We start from the raw sequence: 24,141 nt of genomic DNA on the forward strand, positions 1-24,141 counted from the left end.
TCTGAGGAGGAATTAGAGCTATTCATGATTTCGCCCTGTTCCTTCTCAAAAGAATCTGAAATCCTACTGGAGTGTCCCTGTTTACTTGGAGGTGATGAGGGAAGAGATTGCAGATTCCGTGAAAGAATTCAAAAATCTCAGATTTTACAATATCTTTGATATTCTGGATTAGTGATGGGGTTTCTTCCTCTACCAATTTGTTTACACAATGTTGGCATAACCGCTTAGGCCAAGAGGGAGCTAGCTTCTTCCCACACACCGCACACTCTTTCCCTTGGGTTTTAGAGGTGGCTTTCCTAGGGCTCTTTTTGATATTCTAAAATACAACAACAAAGAATACTTCTATTAGAGCCTATAAGATAAAGTTGGGGATTGACACCCCCCCCCCCCCCCCCCCTCACCCCACCAGGAATACCGGCCTGGTCTCAAGACTGTCCTGGTCCGCAGTGTGCTGACCACCCTCTTCTTCCATGACAGGCTTCAAGGTTGGAGGGTTTACCATAAATAGTTTCCCAGGTGCTTTTAGGCTGGCTGAAGACCTTCTACCTGCGCACTGATGGGGTTTAAATACCCCTAGACTGGTCCCTGCTAATGTCCTCAGGCGGCCTTTGTGCGAGATGCACTTCCGGAACGCTATGCGTTCCAAACACCGGAAGTCGTCGTCCACTTTCGGATCCTGCGCAGGATGAGAGACTATAACTCCTTCTCCTCCCCCCCCATCTCTCTAACAACTGAGAGACAAGGAGAAGAGGAAAGGCCCTGGACCTCCCGAACACCACCAGGAGTATCTGGCCCCACCTCCTGGTAGAACTGGAACTGCCCGCGGACAACAACCCGGATCTGACCGGGACCAGAAAGGTCTGAAAAAGATGGGTCCAGACTATAGGCGGCTCCTAGAGGAGACTTGCGCTATACCAGGTAACCCCTATGGTAACTACCGTCAGGGCCCTGCAGCCTGCTGGAGCTCTCCAGAAATAGTCCTAGCCGAAGGACAGGAAACAGGAACTGGTGGTATGGGGGCCCGAGTCCCTCCTTAAGAGCTCTCCACGAAAGTTCTTGTTTCCCGTCCAGGATGGAAGCGGTCTCTCAAGGGTGCTGTCATGGGCATAAGGGAAAACACACTGCAAATTACTTGAATAGTTTCTGCCTGGATTCACTTGTGGTTATATACAGTGCCAGCAAAGTGAATGAGATTTCACAAATTTAATCTGCACTTTGCTTTTCCGTTCAATGCGGAAATTGACCTGCTGTGTGGATTTTGAAATCTGCAGAATGTTAATTCTTTGTGTGGTTCTTTTTTGTGGATTTCACAGTTTTCAATGAAAGGGTGAGATCTGCTGCAAAACTGCATCACATGCACACCAAGAAACGCAAGTAACACATGCAGTATTTGGTGCAAGACACGTCTGCAGGTAGCCTTAAAGGAAATTACCAAGAAATTCACGGTTAAACCAGGCACGTCGCCTTGTAGGGCTGTACATGATACATTGCACTTAGTGATCTATTGCTTCATACTGGAGGGAAAAAAAACACTTAACTGCTCATTTGCATATGGCTTAAGTGCATCCTCGTTGATAGACAGGACTAGATTTCTGCAAAGCCATCTTCCATTGCCCTGTCAATCATAGAGGGGAAGGAAATTCATACACAGGTAAAGTAGTTAATCATATTTCTAGAACACTCGGTCCCACCCTCCGACTTGTATAATTCACTTTAGGGTTAGGGTCCATTCACACGTCCGCAGCTGTTTTGCGGTCCGCAAAACACAGACACCGGCCATGTGCATTCTGCATTTTGCAGACCGCACATGGCCGGCGCTGATAGAAATGCCTATTCTTGTCCGTGGCTGCGGACAAGAATAGAACATGCTCTAATTTTTTTGCGGGGCTGCGGAATGGAAGTGCAGATGCGGACAGCACATGGTGGTGCTGTCCGCATCTTTTGTGGTTCCATTAAAAATGAATGGGTCCATACCCCTTCCGCAAAATTGCGGAACTGATGCAGACATGTGAATTGACCCTTACCATACCATGGTTACATTAAATGAGATAAAGGTTATTTACCTAATTTTTTTATATATCTTTATAGCAGAGCTATAGTATCTGCAGGGAAACTTACTGCATATGGTTTTATTATCGAGTTGAAAGATAGGCCATCAAGTGGATGTAGGAAAGGGGGCGCCAAGACCTGGCATCCCCTCCAATGAGCAGAATATGGCAGGAGCTGGAAGCAGAAGGATCAACTTCCCTGTAGTGGTGTACTGGCATACTGCAGCTCAGCTCCTATTCACTTATGTGGGAGTCGACATGCAGCATGGCCACTACAGGGAATGGGAGGCTCAGATACAGTATGGTGGTATATAGCCTTCTGCTTCCGGCTAAGTCTACTGTTTTATTCCCAGCACCTGCTGGACGCAGCTGGTCATAGATAACCTATCCTGATGATAGGTGATCATTAATATCGAGACACTGGAAAACCCCTATAAGTAAGCAGTAAACGCCCACTAGTAGTGGCTGCAAGATGTCCGCAAAAGGCCACAGCATTGAAAAGTGGCCAGATACTGTGTATCTAATAAAGCTTGTGCAGGGAGTGTCCACTGTCTGCTACCAAATCTCTAAATGAATAAGGCAAACAAGCTTTACACTGCAGGAGGTCTCTTTCCAAAACACATACAATGTACACATTTATTAACATAATTACAAGGGAAGGTGTTTATTGCAACAAATTCTTCAGTAAGAGCTTTTTTTCATGGTTTGGGCCATTTAAAAAGCTTTGAGAACTACAGGTACTCTATATCACATGAAATCAGTGCAGATCTGCCATTTATGGGTCAAAAGTCCCTGTAGATCAGTGCTGTACAACCTGCAACTCTCAGCACACTCAGTTGAGAGCTTTAGCTTCAAAACAGCTGAAGAGCCATAGGTTGCAGACTACTGCTGGAGACAAACCCCAGTGCAACAAGCTTGGAATGAGAAAAGTCCTTCATTATGTCTCTGTATGAACCAATTCGCACAGCTCTGGCTTTCACGTTGGGAAGTCTGTCCACCAGCCTGCTGTACAGAAGTTGTAGGAAGCAGTCGTCATTTGTCACTCACCAACACAGTAGTAAGTAGCTTCATGCTAAAGTAAGCAATCTGCCGATGGCTGAAGAGATGGTACAACGCATGCCAAGTCAGCTCAAGCCTGCGGAGGGTACAATGTTCCCTGGTATATTCATCATTGGCAAGGCTAAACCGACACTGAGGCCAAGAACGTGGTGGTGTCCAACAGGCAACGTGAGGGATGCGGTTTTGATAAATCCCAAAGTTCATAGTTGTGGAGAACGTTTGAGGAAATGGAGTCTACTATGGAGAAGAGCTCTCTTGTGCCTTAAGATCCAAATATTGTATCAAAATGCAAAGAAACCATGTCCCTTTCAATCATTGTCTGTTGTCTTTGGACACGGTGTGAGCAAACCAATTCACTTTGGTCTTCCAGCTTTCCCGCAGCGCTTCATTAAACTTTACCCTGAACTGCTTCAATGCATCTTCATCACTCTTCCCAAGTGCTAAAGAGTCCTGTTCAAAAAAAAAAAAGAAGTAATATTTGTATAGGATTTGGGGGGCAGGGGGGGGGGGGGGGGGGGGGGGGAGACATGAACTAAACGGTTATATGTTAGAGTTAAATAATGTTCAGGAGGAAAGTTTTTGAGAACAGGAACTAAAACCAAGAATAAGGCCTCATGCACACGACCGTATTTTTTGCGGTCCGCAAAAACGGGTTCCGTTTTTCCGTGATCCGTGACCGTTTTTTCGTCCGTGGGTCTTCCTTGATTTTTGGAGGATCCACGGACATGAAAAAAAAGTCGTTATGGTGTCCGCCTGGCCATGCGGAGCCAAACAGATCCGTCCTGAATTACAATGCAAGTCAATGGGGACGGATCCGTTTGACGTTGACACAATATGGTGCAATTTCAAACGGATCCGTCCCCCATTGACTTTCAATGTAAAGTCAGGAGTTAATATACCATAGGATCAGAGTTTTCTCCAATCCGATGGTATATTTTAACTTGAAGCGTCCCCATCACCATGGGAACGCCTCTATGTTAGAATATACCGTCGGATTTGAGTTACATCGTGAAACTCAAATCAGACAGTATATTCTAACACAGAGGCGTTCCCATGGTGATGGGGACGCTTCAGGTTAGAATATACTAAAAGAACTGTGTACATGACTGCCCCCTGTAGTTAACTCGTTGGTGGCCAGTGGGCCCCCCCCCTCCCCTGTAGTTAACTCATTGGTGGCCAGTGGCCCCCCCCTCCCCTGTAGTTAACTCATTGGTGGCCAGTGGGCCCCCCCCCCTCCCCTGTAGTTAACTCATTGGTGGCCAGTGGGCCCCCCCCCCCCCTCCCCTGTAGTTAACTCATTGGTGGCCAGTGGGCCCCCCTTCCCTCCCCTGTAGTTAACTCGTTGGTGGCCAGTGGGCCTTCTCCCCTCCCTCCCCCTCCTAATTAAAATCTCCCCCCTATCCATTGGTGGCAGCGGAGAGTACCGATCGGAGTCCCCGATCGGTACCCATGGCAACCAGGCACGCTACTGCAGTCCCGGTTGCCATGGTAACTTAGCAATTTGTAGACCCCATTATACTTACCTGCGATGTCTGCGTCCGGCCGGGAGCTCCTCCCTACTGGTAAGTGACAGGTCAAGTCACATGGCCGGGACGCAGACATTGCAGCTAAGTATAATGGTATCTACAAATTGCTACGGTAACGTAACCCATGGCAACCGGGACTGCAGTAGCGTCCTAGTTGCCATGGTTACCGATCGGAGCCCCAGCGATTAAACTGGGACTCCAGCTCGGTACCTCTCCACTGCCCCCAATGATAGGGGGGGAATTTTAATTAGGAGGGGGAGGGAGGGGGGCGGCCGCACTGGCTACAACGAGTTAAATAAGGGGAGGGAGGGGGGCCCACTGGCCACCAATGAGTTAACTACAAGAGGAGGGAGGGGGGGGGGCGGCCCGCACTGGCCACACATGTGTTAAACTACAGGGGGGGGGGGGGGGGGGGGGGGTAGGGGGGCTGCCCCCTGCTGCCTGGCAGCACCTGCCAGGCAGCAGTCATGTACACAGTTCTTTTAGTATATTCTAACCTGGAAGCGTACCCACATCACCTTGGGACACGCCTCTGTGTTAGAATATACTGTCGGTTCTGAGTTTTCACAACGTGATAACTCAGCTATGATAAAGCTTTATGCAGGACGGGAATATTCGGATCCGTCTGTATAAAAACTAACATACGGCCAGGACTCACGGACACGGATGCCCAATCTTGTGTGCATCGAGTTCTTTTCCCGGACCCATTGACTTGAATGGGTCCGTGAACCGTTGTCCGTCAAATAAATCGGACAGGCTACACGGATAACGGTCTCGGCTGCAAACCTGTGCATTTACGATATTTCCACGGACCATTGAAAGTCAATGGGTCCTCGAACAAAAACGGAAAACAGCACAACGGCCACGGATGCACACAACGGTCGTGTGCATGAGGCCTAAGGCTGAGTTTACATCAGCGTTCAGCCTTTCGGTTCTTCTGCTCCGTTATAGGAGCAGGAGAACGGATTCGGCACATAACTGTCAGAACGTAGCCTATGGATCCCATAGACTTCAATGGGGTCCTTCGGTTTCCGCTCAGAGGATGAGTTTTGAAGCAGACATAAAAAGTTGTGCACGTAGGACTTCTACCTCCGCTTCAAAAATCTTCCTCTGAGCAGAAACCTAACGTACCCCATTATAGGCTATGAGGTCCGTAGGCTCCGTTCTCCTTCTCCTAAAACTGAGCAGAAGAATGGAAAGGCTGAACGCTGATGTAAACTCAGCCTTAGGCCTCATGCACATGACCGTTGTTTTGGTCCGCATCAGAGCTGCAGTTTATGCGGCTTTAAGGGGCTGCAAAAGATGTGGACAGCATCCGTTGCTCCGTTCCGTGGTCCGCAAAACACACAGTCGTGTGCATGTAGCCTAAGGCACAATCTAGAATAATCCAGGAGGAAGAAAACTACATTTTACAAGACTAGTAGAGGAGTCAGCTGTTGTGAAACTACAATTCCCAGCAGGCTTCATTCACTTCTATGGGAGTTCTGAGAGCAGATGTAGCAATTGTGCATGCTGGGAGTAAATGTAGCTGACACGAGTGAGTACATGCAACCCACGAGCATAATAGGTTGAATTGGGCTAGTATCATGTGTGCAATGTACAGCATGTGATCCTAGAGATGCCCGCTATGAAATTTACCAGGAGAAGAGCACTTGCCGGGAAGGGATCTCAAAATTAGCAACATATTCTTATAAGGCCTCTTTCACACGGGTGAGTTTTCCGCGCGGGTGCAATGCGTGAGGTGAACGCATTGCACCCGCACTGAATCGGAACCCATTCATTTCTATGTGGCTGTGCACATGAGCAGTGATTTTCACACATCACTTGTACGTTGTGTGAAAATCACAGCATGCTCTATATTATGCGTTTTTCATAGAAGTGAATGGGGCCGCGTGAAAATCGCAAGCATCCGCAAGCAAGTGCGGATGCGGTGCGATTTTCATGCATGGTTGCTAAGGAGACGATCGGGATAGGGACCCGATCTTTATTATTTTCCCTTATAACATGGTTATAAGGGAAAATAATAGCATTCTTAATACAGAATGCTTAGTAAAAGAGGGATGGAGGGGTTAAAAAATAATTAATTTAACTCACCCCATCCACTTGGTCGCATAGCGGATCTACTTCTTTCTTCAGGACCTGGGTAAAAGGACCTTTGATGAAGTCACTGCACTCATCACATGGTCCATCATGTGATGAGCGCAGTGACGTTATCAAAGGTCCTGAAGAAAGAAGAGGAGATCCGCTACGCGACCAAGTGGATGGGGTGAGTAAAATTTTTTTATTATTTTTTAACCCCTCAAATGGACATTTTACTCAGCATTCTGTATTAAGAATGCTAGTATTTTCCCTTATAACCATGTTATAAGGGAAAATAATAAAATCTACAGAACACCTAACCCAAACTTCTGTGAAGAAGTCCGGGTTCGGGTCTGGGTACCAAAACATGCCGATTTTTCTCACGTGCATGCAAAACGCATTAAAACGCTTTGCACTCGCGCATTTTCCCGCGACGCACCCGCATCCTATCCGGCACTCACACAAGACGCCCGTGTGAAAGAGGCCTATAACAGGATAACCCCTTTAAACAGGCCTAGGAAATGAAAATAATAAGAGCAGACTACATGAACCATGTGTATTTTTCAGCCATTAATGGTTCTAAATCCAGTAATAGATTTATGTCCCAAACCATTTCATAAATAATCCTTATTTCTATATTGCACCATGTTTTCTGGATGCAGTTTGTGGTGTTAAAAGATTCACCTTGAGATACTGGATATCTTTAGAGCAGGTAAGTTCTGGCAAGCCTGCCGCTTTCATCAGTGCAAACAAGTTAAGGAAGAGGGCTCCATGACTTCGGAGGATGGTGTAAGCTTTTTCACAGTAATCCCGGAACCTGCATGACCAAATAATGGAGATCAACTGACTTTGGATTTGATTCCATATATACAAAGCTCCAGCAGATTGCCCCTTTCCTTGTGTCATCCTGTTCTTGGAGCAGCTACAATGTGTATGTTATATAATATGGGGTATTCTCACCGCTCAAACTTCTCACTGTTGTTGGTTTTCCCCTGCTGTATAACGTGCACAAAATCGTATGTCAGGATAAACGGAACACGTTCTCGATTAAAACCAAATTTGGTTTTAAAGTTACCAAGGAAGTGACCAAAGTCGATGTGAAACAGCTGGAATATAAGCAGAACCATTTAAAGTCAATAAATTGCAGTCTCCTAGTAATGACGCCCACTATTCTGCACTATCACATACCTGCCCAGTTTCACGTATCATTATATTATCACTGTGACGGTCCCCAATGCCTAGAACATATGTCGCTACACAGTAGCCAGCACACGACAGAGGTGAACTCCTCAATCGCTCGCTCCAGAGCATCCCTATCAAACAAGAAATTAGGTGGTAAGTACTCATGAGGAATTTTACCTTTTAGTTGTGGCATGAATTTTAACAATATTTGTCCTATGTGGCTGATCTGTCATTCTCTACAGTCTGACCAGGGGTGCACCACCAATGAGGCCAGGTGAGGCGATCGCCTCAGGAAACGCCAGGTAGGGGGAAAGAGCCCATGACGCAATGAGCGCTTTCATTGTGGCAAAGGGGTTAGGTTAAGAAATTGACATTGAGGGAGGGCGCCAGTTTCAGTATTCGCCTCAGGCAGCAGAAAGTGACCCCCCTGCGTCTGGCACTTACCCTGGATTCTTGCTCTTTAACCAATTAAGTAGGGGTCCTTATTGAAAGCCGCAGAGTTGCTGCCATGTTACTTTTGTATGCGCTGAATGTTGGCATTAGTGTCCGAGTGCTTGACAACTTCAATAAGACCTGTCTTGTCTCTGTGATAGGCAGCCATATGGGGTGACCCTATGCAGTGAAAGCAAGCCAATCCATTATTAATTGTAATAGAATTCAGCAGCGTCGTTTCCCAATACTGTCCCACTAGGTGGCAACCCACACCAATCTGATATTTGAATTAAGGAATCAATCACAGCGTACCATAACTCAATAAAACTAAATAAACTTTCTTAAAACCTATTGTAAAATTTGATCTAATTATTTTTGTATTTTAGAGTATGGATTCCCCTAGGGCCACAGTGAGTGCTGTACTGGCCAGAGGCATCACTGCACCCTGCCTGTACCAGCGCTGCTCTCCTAAAAGCTTAGTATAGATGGGCTATGCTGCAGGTTTTTGCTGGCTGGGACACAGGCAGGAGGAGTGATTTGCTATGGAGCTCCGGACTTCGCTCGCTCCGCTTCGCTAACAGCCTGCATACCACATTGGTAAAAGCTAATTAGCAGAGTGGACTGAGCACAGGAGCTTTTTCATAGCAGATTGCTCTCCTGCCTGTGCCTGCTTTACTAAAGCCTGACACAGCACATCTATGCCAGGCTTTAGGACAGTAGCGCTGGTACAAAAGTGAAGGGGGTGGGGCTGCTGTGGAGGTCCTATTTTAAGGAGGCGGGGGCACTGTGGAGGGTGGTCAGTGTTAAGGGGTGGGGGTGGAGGTCACTGATATCTTTTAACGACTCACACAAACATTAAATTAAATAGATGAAATATACCGTGCGAAGCCGGGTCCTTCTGCTAATAATAATAATAATAATAATAATAATAATAATAATAAATAATTAATTTAAACTATATTAGAAAAATTTAAGGGGCTATCCAAACTATAAAACATGTCCCCCAATGCCCGGGCCCCTCCTAGTTAATCATACTTAACCTTTGCCCAGGCATCCGTGTCTCTACTGATCCCCGAGCCTCCCTAGCATCAGTGGAGATGCAGCAGTGGCTGTGCAGGATTCAGGAGCAACGCGGATGCTGGGGAGTGGGGCAAGTAAAATTTATACGAGGGGCCCAGGCATTGGGGGACATGTTTTATAGTTTGGATCATATTTACATTAGGTTTTAATAAGTTTTTTTTTTATAAGTTTAGTTACACTTAAATTTTATCACCGTAATTACTAATGGATATTCACAATTACGTCACCACCAATTCCAGATCACAGTATTTAAAGGGACGCTAAAATAAAATAACAAACCGACTTTATTATGTTATCTACTAAAATGGGGGAAAACTTGCACAAGGATAATTCCAATCCAATACTATACCTGAGAGCTATCACAGTGCAATTTCACTGTTAAGCTGAATACATGTGCTCTGTGCAAGGCAATCTTAACTCCTATACCTGTTGCTGGGCGTAACCCCTAACAGCTCAGACCACACTGTATATCAGCAATATGTAGCTCCGGTATAGTATCACTAATGAGGATCAATAGTAGTGAGGTAGGGTATACCTAGTGGTATTCAACACATCATCCAATAGGTCCCTAATTCACCAGCTCCCTGCTCTATACACTACTACCCTCATTACTAAGGCCTCTTTCACACGGCCGTTTTTTTTTCCCGTTTTGCGGCCGTTTTTTGCGGTCCGTATACGGAACCATTCATTTCAATGGTTCCGCAAAAAAACTGAATGTGTTCCGTAATGCATTCCGTTTTTCGTTCGTTTACAGATAGAACATGTCCTATATTTGGCCGCAAATCACGTTCCGTTGCTCCATTAAAGTCTATGGGTCCGCAAAAAAAACGGAATTGCATACGGAAATGCATCCGTATGTCTTCCGTATCTGTTCCGTTTTTTGCGGAACGATCTATTGAAAATGTTATGCCCAGCCCAATTTTTTCTATGAAATTACTGTACACTGTATATGCCATACGGAAAAACGGAACGGAAAAACGGAACGGAAACGGAAACACAACGGAACGGATCCGTTTAAAACGGACCGAAAACACTGAAAAAGACTACTGTCCGTGTGAAAGAGGCCTAACTTATATTAAAAACTTACTGACGCCGTCTAGTGTAGCTTAATTTCATCTGCTGCCACTGACTGTAGCTCCGCCACTGGCTAGACACGTTTCTAGTGTCCTGACCTCATCAGGAGCCTCATTACTACTCATGCCAGTATTTGTGATTATAAAACAGACCAAACAGACATATAGCGAGCGCGCCACCTCTCACATGTGGGCAGCGCTCCCCCGCAAGTGTTCCCCATTTAGGTAAATAACATAATAAAGTTGTTTGTTATTTTAGCGTCCTTTAATTACTGTGATCTACACTTTAATTTTTACACAACTTCGTATTATACAGCTTCATATCTTCAAAAATGTAACTTTTAATTTCATGTTCCTAGATTTTTCGATTATATGTGCAACTTGGGTCATAATACAAATAATCATAAGGCTCCATTCACACGTCAGCAAGTGTGGTCCACCAATTAGCGGAACGGGTGTGCGGACCCATTCATTCTTTATGGGGGACGGAATGGATGCGGAGAGCACACTATGTGCCTCTCCGCATCCGCATTTCCTGAGCACAGCCCCGAACTTCCAGTCGCAGCTCCACAAGAAAATAGAGCATGTTCCCTATTCTTGTCCGCAGCTGCAGACAAGAATAGGACTTCTCTATTTAGTGCTGGCCATGTGCTGCCCGGTGTTTGCGGATCCGCAATACACCACGGACGTGTGAATGGACCCTAATACTGTACTTTCTGTATGCATTCCCAACACAAATATTAAGTTTTCAGTCTCCTTTTTTGTCACTTCTTGACAAGGGCCGAATGGGAACTTCAAGTGCCTTGAAAAAAAATAAAAGTGGCCCCACTCTGAAGGTGGGTCTAAATTGACAGAAGGTGGGGGCCAGCAATACCATAGTCCAGCATAAAATACTGACGCCGCAGCATTCAACTGTATCGCCTTCCTGAGAGCAGCAGTTGGCCAGGTGCATAAGTACTTGATGCACCTAGAATTCATGAATGCTGAGAGCATCAGATCGCTATCAGGTAGGCATGGCAGCTATCTAGGCACCAAAAGGAAATTTCCCTGTAGGGTCTATGGCCAGTTCACCCCAACTACTTGAAGATTTCTCATCTATGGACCAAAAATGATGACCAAGAACTATTTAGCACATACAAGGTGTAAACTGCATGGCTTGGTTAGGCTATGTTCACACTTATCAGATTATGGCTTAGGCCCAGTGACCACTAGCATTAACATGGTTTTCTGTCCTTACCTGAGGTCCAAGCCTTCCTTCTTCCACAGAACATCCATCAGTTTAATCATCTGTAGGGGTCAGCATTGTCCTGTCGCAGATCTGTAGAAATCAACATTTATTCTGTAGAACCACCTAACCATAATTACCATATTTTCTTTAGAGCTACTTCATCCGCGAGACCAGTCTTACCATCCTCCCATTCTTAAAAGATTATACCAACCCGGCTTCCACCCCAGCATATCGTTGTTGTACACAATCCAAAGGGGTTTCATCTTGGACTCCATGAAAGTGCAGAGCTCCACACTGTTAAAGAAGAGTACAGAGGGGTCAGAAGGTGTTCACCCTCCCACCTATAATCTATACCTGCTTTTCTGGATATAATGCCTGCCATGGACTCACCAAACATCTGTGAGGATGAGATTGGGATCCAGTGGGGAGTATATGTAGGACAGTGGCTCCAGGTAAGTTTCCTGCCTCAAGCACATGTGCATGGCTTCTTTAGCCTGTGCCTTGCTGGTCTTCTGGACACTGGACCTCACAAAGTCATTTAGACCTTTAAGTTTGGAAAGAGCTTCTCCCTGCAAAGAAAGGGGGTTTATTAAGGGGCAAGAAGTAAGATCCTCCTTCCTAGATACTGCCTTCCTTCCTTCCAAAACATTTCTATTTACGACCCTCTGAGGTTTTCTTAAGAATTACAATTTCCTCTACAAACTAGGTCTTTGTGCACTGGTGTTGTGTTGCATTTTGCTAAATTGTTCGTGCAGATACCAGACTCTACCTGTTTCATAAGGACCTTCATATGATAGGTGCTCCCCCTACAGTACGCTTCAAGGATGAGCCCAAACCTTAAGGCCACTGCTGGGACATGCATCTCCGATCTTGAATTAAAAAATAAATAATAATCATAATAATAATAAATAATAATAATAATATCACAACACAAAATCAAAAACAACAATTGAGTGCCAGCTCATATAACACAGGTTCAGTAGTCATAGTCCAAATAAATAGGAATCAGTTTACCGGCCTGTACTTACCTAAAGGTGCCCAGAATAAAGAAGTGTCCAATCTTGCGGTGGATCAGCGCCCTCTCCAGGAGGATGTTGTCAGCTCACAGTCCAAGTAAGATTCATATTTCAGAACCTGTACTAGCTGTAAGGAGATACTGACAAAGCTCCTCATTCCTGCACAAAAGGAAGAAGATCGCAGTGAGCTACGTTACTCAACCCAGGATTAATGTCCGATTATAAACAAGATCACAAAATACATTATACAAAGTGTCACTAATCTAAGACCTTCACAAGAGCAAGAAGTTCAGGGGCTCCCGTCAGCTGCCCTCAGAAGCAGAACTGTGTAGAAGAGAGTTGCCATATTCGCCAGTGGAGTTCAGGAGAACCGGGGGATGTCTGACAACTCCATTCCCACCCTTGTGATACGGGTAAAGAGTGCTCCAAGAGAGTAAAGACCCCCAAGAGTCCCAATGCTAGGTCATGCCATGGCTGGCCCCTATAGGGTCTGACCCACTGATCCTATGGTACTCACGTTAATTTTTTCAGGCAGCTCATAGTGAATGATCCCACGCATCTATCAGGGAAGTTGAAATCTAACAATTCCAGGGCTGTGAGGACAGGCAGCTCCGGCCAGGTTTGCAGCAGATAAACCATCTAGTAAAGACACAAGAGTAGACATTAGATGTATAGTTACATATTATATGACCATGTCATATATAACAAACAAGAGTTTCTCCAGCTGTCTGTACCTGTGCTACATCCTCGTGTTTGTTCCACTTGGTGGTGAGCAGCAGTTTGGGGAGGGCCTCTGGGTGACGCTCTTTTATTTCATAACGCAGTTCCACACCAGCTCCTTTTCATGCTCGTATAGCTCAGCCTGGGCCTTTCCGGTCAACTATCTCCAGGAGCTGCTGTCGCTGCAGAGGACAAAGGACCGAGACACCTGCTGTTTATCATCCCTTAACAGTGTCCCAGATCTTCCAAGCTCAGACTGTGGCCCCATGTGGGGGGGCCCGATCACATGGACTGCAGCGGCACGGTGCAACTATTGGTCCTGCCCCATTATAATGAGGATTATTGACATTTTGCAATAACAAGGAGCTGCTAATTAAAGAAGCCATTACAGCTCACTGGAAGGAACACCAAACAAGTCCCAAACTTGATGGCCGCTCACAAGTCCCTTGGTGATTATTACGCAATTCAGGGGTTTGTGCAATTTTATTTCTCTCTTTTCTTTCATACGAGATTCATGTCTCGTAATGATTAGCAATCGCCTCCCACTGTTAAGTTTCTGCCAATTCACCTGCGTTAATATCAAGCAAATCTTAAAGTAGTTCCCTTTAAACAGACCATTCCACAAAAAAACTGAGCTTATTCATTTCTTAATAGGTCCTCATTAGAGATGAGCGAATTTCATATTTTGAAATTTGTTCACACTTCGTTTGGTGGTAAAAGGTGAATTGCGTTATGGATTTCGTTACCACGGACCATAACGCAATTCTATGACGGAATGCCTTTAGAGGCATTCCGTTATTCAATCCGTCATAATAGAAGTCTATGGGCTGCATAACGGATCCGTCCCGTTTCCGTTATGCAGGGGACTCATTTCCAGTCGTTATAGTAGAACAAGACTCTGTACAGCCCTACTGTAAAAGGATGAAATTCAGGCTAGCTGTAGCCACCATTAGGCTGGGTTCACACTTGAGCGTTTTACAGCGCGTTCAAACGCGCTGTAAAACGCTCAACACATGAAAACCAATGCTTCCCTATGGCCCTGGTTCTCACTTGAGCGTTTTACAGCGCGTTTGAACGCGCTGAAAGACGCCCTACGCTCAAACAAGTTCTTGAGCTTCTTTGGGGCGTTTTGATGCGCGTTTGTGGCCATAGGACACTGCAGTCAATCACACAAACGCGCGTTTACTATTGCAAAAAACGCGCATAAAAACGCGCGATAAACGCGCATATAAAATGCGCTCAAGTGTGAACCCAGCCTTAGGGGGAGCTCAAAGCATAAAGCTGCCCTGGAGTGAGCTCCCCCAGGGCACGCACCAGCAAACTTCAGCACGCCAGCTGTTGTGAAACTCCTAGAATCCTCATTTCACTTCTTTGGGAGTTACAAGAACAGCTGAGCAAGCGTGCATGCTGGGAGTTGTAGTTTCACAGCAGCTGGAGTGCCAAAGGTTGCTGATCCCTGCCCTAGGTGGCATCTGGAGGCAGACAGTTTTATCATTTAACTGTTTGGCTGTGTAATCAAAAAAAAATATTCAAAATGTACTAAAACGGAATATCCACATTTTAACATTATATGGAACCCCCTTTATAGAGGGCGGTAAGTCCCAACTTATAAGGGGCTCTTGTACAATACCATTTAGTGACTTTACATGGCGCACACGCCGAGCTGTATCATTACCTCATCAAGTGTGGCATTACACACGTCTCCTAGTCTGCCCAACTCAAGTAGCTAAAGGCAAAAAATAAAAAAAATCAAGACAGCTGGTATTAAGATATATAATAGGTAATATTGCTGAACCTTAGCAACTACCCCCATTCATTACTTACTTTCTCAATAGAAGGATAGTACACAGGGTTATCAGATACATTGACAAAGAAGATCTTCAAAGTGGCGGCACTTTCTGTATTCGGGTTACACTGTACAGTTCCCATTGGGTTTAGCAGTTCTCCCTTTTCATCTACAGTAGAAAGCAGACATGTGGAACACAAGTAATGGGTCAGGAAACAGACGTTCGAACACCATATTAGGAAAATCTGATTTAAAGGAGTTCTCTGGGAATTTAAAATGGCTGCCAGAAATCTGTCCAAGAATGAGAGCAGGACTGGTTGCCCCATTTGCAGAGCTGTCTAGGAAAGTGACAGGACCGCACTACGCACTGGCACTTTCATATACTACACAATGGTGAGCTTTCCTGTCGTAGGCAGAATCAGATCATTACCATCTATTGTAGGGCAGTGTAGGGTGTAGTGGGGCCATTCCCAGCCACCCCCATGCAGCTCAGCAAGTTGTGGTAACCAGTCCTGCTCACATTCTAGGACCGCTTGCTGGCCGCCATTTAAATTATTTTTCAAAGAACTCCTTTACTAGAAGGGGGTCTCCGCTATAGAGCCCTTTCTCTAGAAGACCTGTCTGTATGTTGCATGTAAACCCAACTGATTTCCATGAGAGCTGTGTAATACTTCATTAAAAGGGTCCATTCACACATCTGTGTGTGTTTTGCGGATCCGCAAAACACGGACACCGGCAATGTGGATTCCGCATTTTGCGGACCGCACATCGCCGGCACTTAATAGAAAATGCCTATTCTGGTCTGCAATTGCAGACAAAAATAGGACATGTTCTATTTTTTTCAGGATCGGAATTGCGGACCCGGAAGTGCGGGTCCGCATTTCCGGATCCGGGCAGCATATCCGGGCAGCAAATGAATGGGTCCGCAATTCCGATCCACAAAATGCGGAAAAGAATTGCGGACATGTGAATGGACCCTAACCTGTAGGGAATGTAACCACTGACTGCTGGATTCCTCCACCCCATGCTAAGGGTCACTGCTGTGGGACTCTGATCAACTTGTCATCAGGGAACCCTTATTTCCATACTGAATAACCTTTTAAAGGTTTCTCTTCTGTAAAACCAGCAGATGACACATGTTTTCTGGTCACTTGTGTTGGTTGCTGTGAGATCACCTCTAGGGGAAAAAAATAATAGGATTCCTCTTTCCCCCATGAGATGTTCCTATGGACATGAGCCAACGTAGAACCTGCTTGCAGTATTGGACACAAATGAAGAGCAGCTACATATCCATCATCCTGAGATTATAGATGATCAGACATCTACACTGCAACAAGGGAGGTTCACTGAAATGACGACCACATACAGAGAGAGGTATTCTCCACATTTCAGCATGACCTTGTAGTCAAAGAGCATGGTGTTCACCCCAAGCTATGGGATAATCCTGCACACAACACAAAGACAAATGGACCATTGCACGATATGAAGCAATTAAAGCTTGGACATACAGTTACAGTACTACAACTCTCACCGTCTTCTTTGACTTTTTTTTTGGTGGACTTGGCCTTTTTGGTCTTGTCGACAGCATACAGAGCAAGCTGAGCCGGTCATGCGAGGAAGGTCACAAATATTAATATCAAACTCTAAATGCTGAAACCATTGTGGATCGGAGGAGGCCGTTTGACTTCGCTACTAGCCGCTGTCTTACACAAGAGCTCACTGCCGTGGTAGAGGCCGCACTGACCAGCAGCTGCACAAAAAACACAAGGATCTCAGACCACGGAGGAGCCATCTGTGTGTGACGTCACAAGGTCAAATGAAAGAGTCTAATGAGCATCATTGTTGCTAATTATTCTTCTCTGGAGGAAATCCAAAGTCTTGCAGAAGTCAAAGGTATGACTTCCAAATTGATGGGTCATTTAGTGAGTACACTTAGCACCCATTACTTTTTCTTTTTTTTTTAAATCAGATTTTTTTTATTGAACGTTTTGATAAACATTACATTATTCAATTTTCAATTAAGGCAATCCACATATAAATTGCATAGATCATCCCTTGCCGTTCTATATCACTAATACACAAATTTACAATATAACTGTTCAACCTCCCCCCCCATCTACCCCCCCCCCCCCCTATTCCAGTGTCGGTTGTTCTATCTATCATTCATTGTAGAAGTCACGTACTGTATTCCTCCAAGGTCCCCAATTTATCAAATTTGGCGGGACAACCTCTTCTCTGAAGGATAATCTTCTCATATGAGAGCATGGTATTAACCTTGGTTATATATTCATTAAACCTCGGCGGTTTAGCTTGTATCCAATGCTGCGCCACCACTCTTTCGCCACATATAAAAGACGCCTATCGCCATCTTACTCTACATTATCAGTGTTCAGTTCTGTAGTATACCACAGATACAGACCATGGGGTCCTTTGGTATTTGTACACTGTACGCGTTTTGTACGCTTTCCAACACTTTTTCCCAGCACCGTGTTCATGCTGTACATTGCCATAACATATGTAAGAGATCTGCAGAGTCCACTGAACACCTTGGGCACTAAGCATCCGATCTATACCCCAGACGGTATAAAAATATTGGCGTCTTGTACACTCTGTGGATTATGAATAATTGCGATAGTTTCCCTCCCTCACTTATTGATAACTGTATTGCTTCCAGTATGTCTTCCCATTGATCTTTTGAGATTTCACCTATATATCTTGCTCCCATCTGCGCATTCTGGTTAGCGGGTGGAATTCTAGTCGTTTATCCAACAGAAGTCTGTATAGTGCGGAAATTAACCCTTTCTTCTTTCTCTCTAGAGAGAGAGAAAAGTTGAAGCGCCAAATCACGTTGGTGGCATCATGGAGCGACCCTTCTTAATCGTCAGTGTCATACGCATGTCTAATCTCTGCAAAATCTTTACTTGAAGTGTGGCCTTGGGGAAATTCGAATACTTCTTGCAAAGTATTAAATGGTTCGAAAAACCTCCCCTTTCTAATAAATGTTCCACCCGCAACACCCCCTTTTTCTTCCTCCAAATCTCAAACCCTTCCAGGGGAGCTAAATTCTGGCACATCGGATTTCCCCATAGAGGGTATACAGACGTAAGTCCACTGATCCCTCTAAGTTGTTTACCTTGTTCCATACTGTATACATTGCACGTCGCAGGGATCCAGTTAGCCGTTCAGTTCTTATGTCCGCTCCCTCCAGTAATAACATAATATCTTGTCCTTGCAACTGTGACCTCAAAATCTGGCTAGTCATGTCTGTAGCCTCAGGGGGTTTAGCCAGTGTTGGCACTGAGCAGCTAAATAATATATCCAGGGGTTCGGTATCGCCAAGCCCCCTTCAGTTTTAGAATACTGCAAGGTTTCTAATTTTTATTCTGGTTGACCCCTACGCCAAATTAATTCTCTGAATATTGTATTAATTTTCCCAAATTTGTCCCTAGGTAACCAAACTGGAGAATTATGCAGAATATATAAGAGCTGCGGCATTATTATAATTTTTATCAAATTCGCCCTCCCCACTACAGATAGATATAATTTGCATCAGGCTTTAGATTTGTCCCTAAATTTATTCAACAGTGGGACTAGATTCATATCTTCCAAAATCTCTAAGTTAGATGAGATATGTATACCCATGTATTTAATCCTCTCCTCACAGGGAATCCGACTCTCTACCAACACTTGCGATTTGGGTTGATTATCTATCAGCATTAATACAGACTTATGCCAGTTAATTGTCAAGCCGGAAAGTTGTCCAAACTTATCAATGACCTTCATCGCTGCGGACAAAGATCGTTCAGTGTCTCCCAAAAACAGCAGTGTGTCATCTGCATACAGAGCCACTTTGTTATGTACCCCACTATATCTGAACCCCTGTATGTCCTGGGCTTTACGTATCGTGGCCGCAAGTGGTTCTATCGCCAACGCAAAGCGCATCGGCGACAGGGGGCACCCTTGACGGGTTCCCCTTCAGAGATGGAATTTCGCCGACACCTCCATTCGCCCTGATACACGCTTTAGGGCTAGAGTAAAGAACCTTTACCCACGAAATTAAAGTCTGTCCAAATCCCATACAATCCAGTGTACTCCACAGGAATCTCCACTCTATGCTATCGAAGGCCTTGGCCGCATCTAAAGAGAAGATTGCCCTGTCTCCCACATTATCTGCCGGTATCTGTAAGCGAGCAAACACTATCCGAATATTTATCGCCGTGGATTTTTGGGGCATAAATCCCGTCTGATCCGAATGTACGACGGACAATATTACTTTGGAAATACGCCTGGCCAAGACCTTCGCAAGTATTTTAACATCTACCGATAGCAGCGATATGGGTCGATATGAGTCCGGCAACTGGTGGATTCCTTACCTGGTTTAGGGTAAAACTACAATTACTGCTTCCTGCATGGAGGCAGGTAAATGACCTTTTTCAAAGGGAATAATTAAATACTTTAAGCAATTCAGGTAGAAACGTGTCTGCGAAATTCTTATAAATCTCCACAGGGAGACCGTCCAACCCCGGCGCTTCATCATTCGCCATAGAACTCACTGCTTCCTGTAGTTCAAGTTGTATAGGGGCATCAAGTGACTCAATCTTCACGTGACAACCGAGGAAGATTAGTCTCTCTCAAAAAATTCCCTATATCTACGTCATAACACGTTATTTTAGACTCGTATAGCGACGCATAAAACGTTTCCAATATCATAAGGATATGGCTAGTGTTTTTCCTAAGTATTCCACCCGAGTCTATCAATCCTGTAATGCAAGAGGAGCCCCGCTGTGCCTTGGAGATCATTGATAACCTATGCCCTGACCTTTCCCCTTCTGCAAAGAACTGCTGTTTATAAAAAGACCCGTTTTCTTTCTGATAGCTGAAGCAGATAACACCTAAATTCATTATGGAAGGAGTAGACGTAAAGGTTTCCTCCATCGCTCGCATATTATCGTGCATTTGTATATCCCTTTCCTTAGACTTGGATTTAATCCTACATATCGATTTTATTAAGAGTCCCCTAAGAAAGGCCTTCATAGCCTCCCATACTGTGTGTACAGATGCCGTTCCTTCATTGTGTTTAAAATATTCTTGCAACTGTGAAATCATTTCCATATTATATTATCTCCCTTTAGGGTAAGCCAGAATGCGTTGAGCCGCCAACATTTAGTCCCTGGTCTGCCCTCTCCCATATTTACCAATTCTACCCTAAACAGAGAATGGTCAGACACCGACCTGGGCAGGTATTCTGCATTACCCATATAAGAATACATTTTGGCATTTACTAGACCCATATCCAAACTAGAGACAGAGAGAGAGTCATATGTGGAAGAACAGCAGGAATAACATTTATCACTGGGATGTGTCTCTCTCCATACATCCAATAGTCCCACCTCCCTTAACAATTTACCAAAAGAAGTTTCGGCAACACCCCCCACCCCCGGCACCGCTCTGCATCTATCCAAGTCTTCATTTATCACAGTGTTAAAGTCACCAACTAGGAGTGTCGGTAGGTCAGAAAACGCTGCCACAAACTCCAGAACCATCCGCAGAGGGACTACCGTATATGGCGGTGGAATATATATTGTCGCCAACACTAACTGTACCCCATTAATAGCACAATGTATACAAACAAATCTACCCTCCACATCTATATATTCCTTGAAGCATTCAAACCTAATGTTCTTATGTACTAGTATGCCAACACCCATAGAATATGCGGAGAAGGCCGAGTGCACAGAATAACCAACCCATGGTTTTTGCAGCATGTGTAATCTTTGTTTAGTCATATGCGTCTCTTGGAGACAGCAAATTGCTGGTTGAGGTCTAGACAGATATTGGAAAATACTGTGCCTCTTAGTAGCCTCCGCCATTCCCCGCACATTCCAGCTAAGTACATTAACCGACAATGCCATCTATTCCGAGTAACTCATATAGGTGCACACATAACATACATATTCCTCCACACAAACCCACTTATCGATGCATAAACCCCCCTCGATGCATAAACCAACTTAGAAAGTATTCAGCATTAAAGTTAGTCAAACAGAATGGGGCTGTTGAAAGTAACCTAGCCCAACTTCGCCTGCGGTACATTCCAGTCCAGCTCCACTGCAGGCATAACTTAAACGTAACTTTAGAAACCGTTTCTCCTATTCACGCCCCTCCTTCTCATGACGCTCTCATCCACCTGCCCAAAACTTTTGTCCATTGTCCATGGCTGCAGTATCTCAGGACAACTGTTCCTTATGAACTAAACAATCATCTCAGTATCCGACAAGCACCTCAGGTGTTTGGACTTTGATTTCGGATCTGCCCCTCATTCATGTCAAGCCATTGTGTCGCCGCTTCAGGATCCTCAAAAAAACTTGTTGTTCCCAAAGCCACTATGCACAGCTTCGCCGGAAACATCATAGAATATTGTATTTGTAATCCACGGAGCCTTTTCTTAACGTCCATGAAGCGAGCTCTCTTTCTTTGCACTTCAGCTGAGTAATCCGTAAACAAGGAGATTTTCATCCCATTTATCATGAGCTCTGGGTGATCTCGTGATTGTTTAAGTATAGTATCTCTGTCCTTATAGTGTAGGACTTTAGCAATCATCGGACGGGGAGGTCTCCCTGGAGGCAGGTCTGGTGGGGACCCTGTGGGCACGCTCAATTGCGTATAGCGGGGATAGGCCTTTATCTTTGAACTTCTCCGCCAGCCACTTTTCAATGAAGTCTGTAGGGATCGCGCCTTCCGTTTTCTCCGGTATTCCTACCAGACTGATATTATTCCGGCGTGATTGGTTTTCCAAATAATCGGTTTTAGCAAAAAGTGCGTCAATATTCTTAACACCATTTCTGGTCGCTTTCTGTAGCGGTTTGGCGCCATCTTCTAAATCTGAAACTCGACGCTCCACTTCTGTGGTGCGCTCTGCAACTTTTCGCAAATCGTGTCTTATCACAGACAGATCCTCTTTAAGACTCCCAACTTTCAAGTTTAGGCTCTTTAGCGTGGCATTACAGCCAGCTATTGCTGCCATCACATCTTTCAGGGTGGGCTCTACTGCACCCTCCCTACCATCTTCTCTATCAGGGCTCCTCTTTTTGCAATGGCCCACTTCATTCTGTCTCCCATCCTCCTGGATTTCCTCCTCCGAAAATTGATCAGAATGATCTGATTCCGATCTGTCCTTTTGCAGCTTCGCCGCGATCTCTTGGCGCGCTGCTGCTGTCCGACTTCCGTCCTCCCAAGCGCCATGATGGTCCTGCGCCTCTCGCCCAGTTTTCATCGGGGTTTTGCCTTTCCTCGGCATGATACCCGTCGGATCCGGTGTCCCTGTAATCACCGCTGCCTTGTGCAGCAGAATTTGTGGTGCGTGCACGATTTCGGGCAGCCTGGAAGGATATATAACAGGATTAGGGCAGAAGCTATGGAGGCGCGCGTCTCACTCCATTCCTCGTCAGGCTCTGCCCCCGCACCCATTACTTTAGTTTATGTCCCCCTTTTGGAAAACCATTTTAAAGTTTACATATATACAGAGTTAGAGCCTGTATTACAATGCAGATCTCTATTTATAGTCCTGGTGACAAGCAAAAAACTGTTAACAGCAGAAAAACCCCTAACAGCTCAACTGAGTTCCTATAATGCACAGGGGCCGTTAGTTTTTGTTCTTTATCAGATACTGAACAAAAAGAGAATGCTGTGAGATTTCAACTCTGAAGCCAGCAGAACAGTTAGAGCAGGTCCAGGGTGTAAAACAAAATGTAAATCACGATCAGCCCAGGATAAGTAATGTATGTACGCAATGACCTTACTAGCAGAAGCGTGAGTACAGCTCTGGGGCATAATACAGCATGTAACTCAGGATCATTACAGGATAGGTGATGTACATAAACAATGACTCCACTAGCACAATAGTGAGTGCAGCTCTAGAGTATAATACAAGATGTAACTCAGGATCAGTCCAGGATAAGTAATGTAATGTATGGACACTGACTCCACCAGTAGAATAGTGAGTGCAGCTCTGAAATTTAATACAGACTGCAACTAGGGATCAGCACAGGATAAGTAAGTAATGGTAGACAAAGAAAGCAAGCCTCCTGACCTTTAATCCATCATCTGCGTTGACGTTACATCCATACATGAGTTGAAAACCAAATGGCCTCTGCAGTTTCCATAGTGAACAATGATGTGGCTGGGAAGAAAGATGAAGAAGGCATACAGTTAGAAATCTTGTGTCACATCATCTTCAAACAGCAGTACCTAGTCACTGGCATCTTACCTTCTTTGTTGGTAGTGGCGGCGGTTTGTGTCGTATCTTGGAGCTAATGATTGTGTCTCCCTGCTGGTCTGGTAATGTGGAGTAGATGGAGACAAGGGTGAGGTGAGCCGTGCAGTTGGAGTGAAAACAGTGGTTGATGTGCTAAAAACATCGGAAACAATGTAGCTATTACTGTCAGTAACAGGACTGCTTTGACTATCAAAGACATGCAGAAAATATTTTTAGTTTTTTTTAACATACTTTGTGTATAATCTTTTTAGAAACATTACTGCATTCAGAGGGCGATAACCCATCGTGATCGTACCCAAGCAGGCATGGCTTGGTTGTGGTGTGTCAAGACTCTGGCTGGTATGAATTCGTGCAACAGTCTCATTTGGACAGAATAAGAATACGTTTTCCAGCCTCTGGATGTAAAAACACTTACTTTGAACTGGCACAGGGGGTAGTTTCCATAGATGTAGTCCAAAATGCCATTGACCTGCAAGATGTAATCTTCTGAGCGCCCTGGACACTGCTGACCAGACACATTGGACTTTTTTCTTAGAGCCATGCGGATAATGGAGAGTGGAAAGTCTCGAGGAGACACCTGTAGTGTGAAGCTCTCCTGAAGAGTACGATGGATACAATTAAAGGGGACACTCACAAC

General features: G+C 45.0%; 1 protein-coding gene across 1 annotated transcript in view; it reads right to left on the bottom strand.

Annotated features, from left to right (window-relative positions):
• Positions 1–2,657: 2,657 nt before the first annotated feature.
• The window catches only part of PIK3CD (phosphatidylinositol-4,5-bisphosphate 3-kinase catalytic subunit delta), a 43,265-nt gene continuing 21,781 nt past the window's right edge, over positions 2,658–24,141 (bottom strand). The window contains 29 exon segments of the mRNA XM_040426864.1: positions 2,658–3,557; positions 7,397–7,529; positions 7,673–7,818; positions 7,901–7,990; positions 7,992–8,025; positions 8,339–8,372; positions 8,375–8,478; positions 8,480–8,506; positions 11,717–11,774; positions 11,870–11,928; positions 11,930–12,001; positions 12,098–12,276; positions 12,477–12,594; positions 12,757–12,802; positions 12,805–12,856; positions 12,858–12,882; positions 13,241–13,362; positions 13,458–13,549; positions 13,552–13,582; positions 13,584–13,625; positions 15,119–15,169; positions 15,268–15,398; positions 16,761–16,833; positions 16,835–16,909; positions 16,912–16,979; positions 21,881–22,608; positions 23,311–23,408; positions 23,496–23,636; positions 23,920–24,099. Of these exon segments, the coding sequence (XP_040282798.1) occupies positions 3,420–3,557; positions 7,397–7,529; positions 7,673–7,818; positions 7,901–7,990; positions 7,992–8,025; positions 8,339–8,372; positions 8,375–8,478; positions 8,480–8,506; positions 11,717–11,774; positions 11,870–11,928; positions 11,930–12,001; positions 12,098–12,276; positions 12,477–12,594; positions 12,757–12,802; positions 12,805–12,856; positions 12,858–12,882; positions 13,241–13,362; positions 13,458–13,549; positions 13,552–13,582; positions 13,584–13,625; positions 15,119–15,169; positions 15,268–15,398; positions 16,761–16,833; positions 16,835–16,909; positions 16,912–16,979; positions 21,881–22,608; positions 23,311–23,408; positions 23,496–23,636; positions 23,920–24,099 (3,147 nt within the window). The 3' untranslated portion in view covers positions 2,658–3,419.

Source organism: Bufo bufo, chromosome 1, assembly GCF_905171765.1.
Source record: "Bufo bufo chromosome 1, aBufBuf1.1, whole genome shotgun sequence".
NCBI lineage: Eukaryota > Metazoa > Chordata > Amphibia > Anura > Bufonidae > Bufo > Bufo bufo.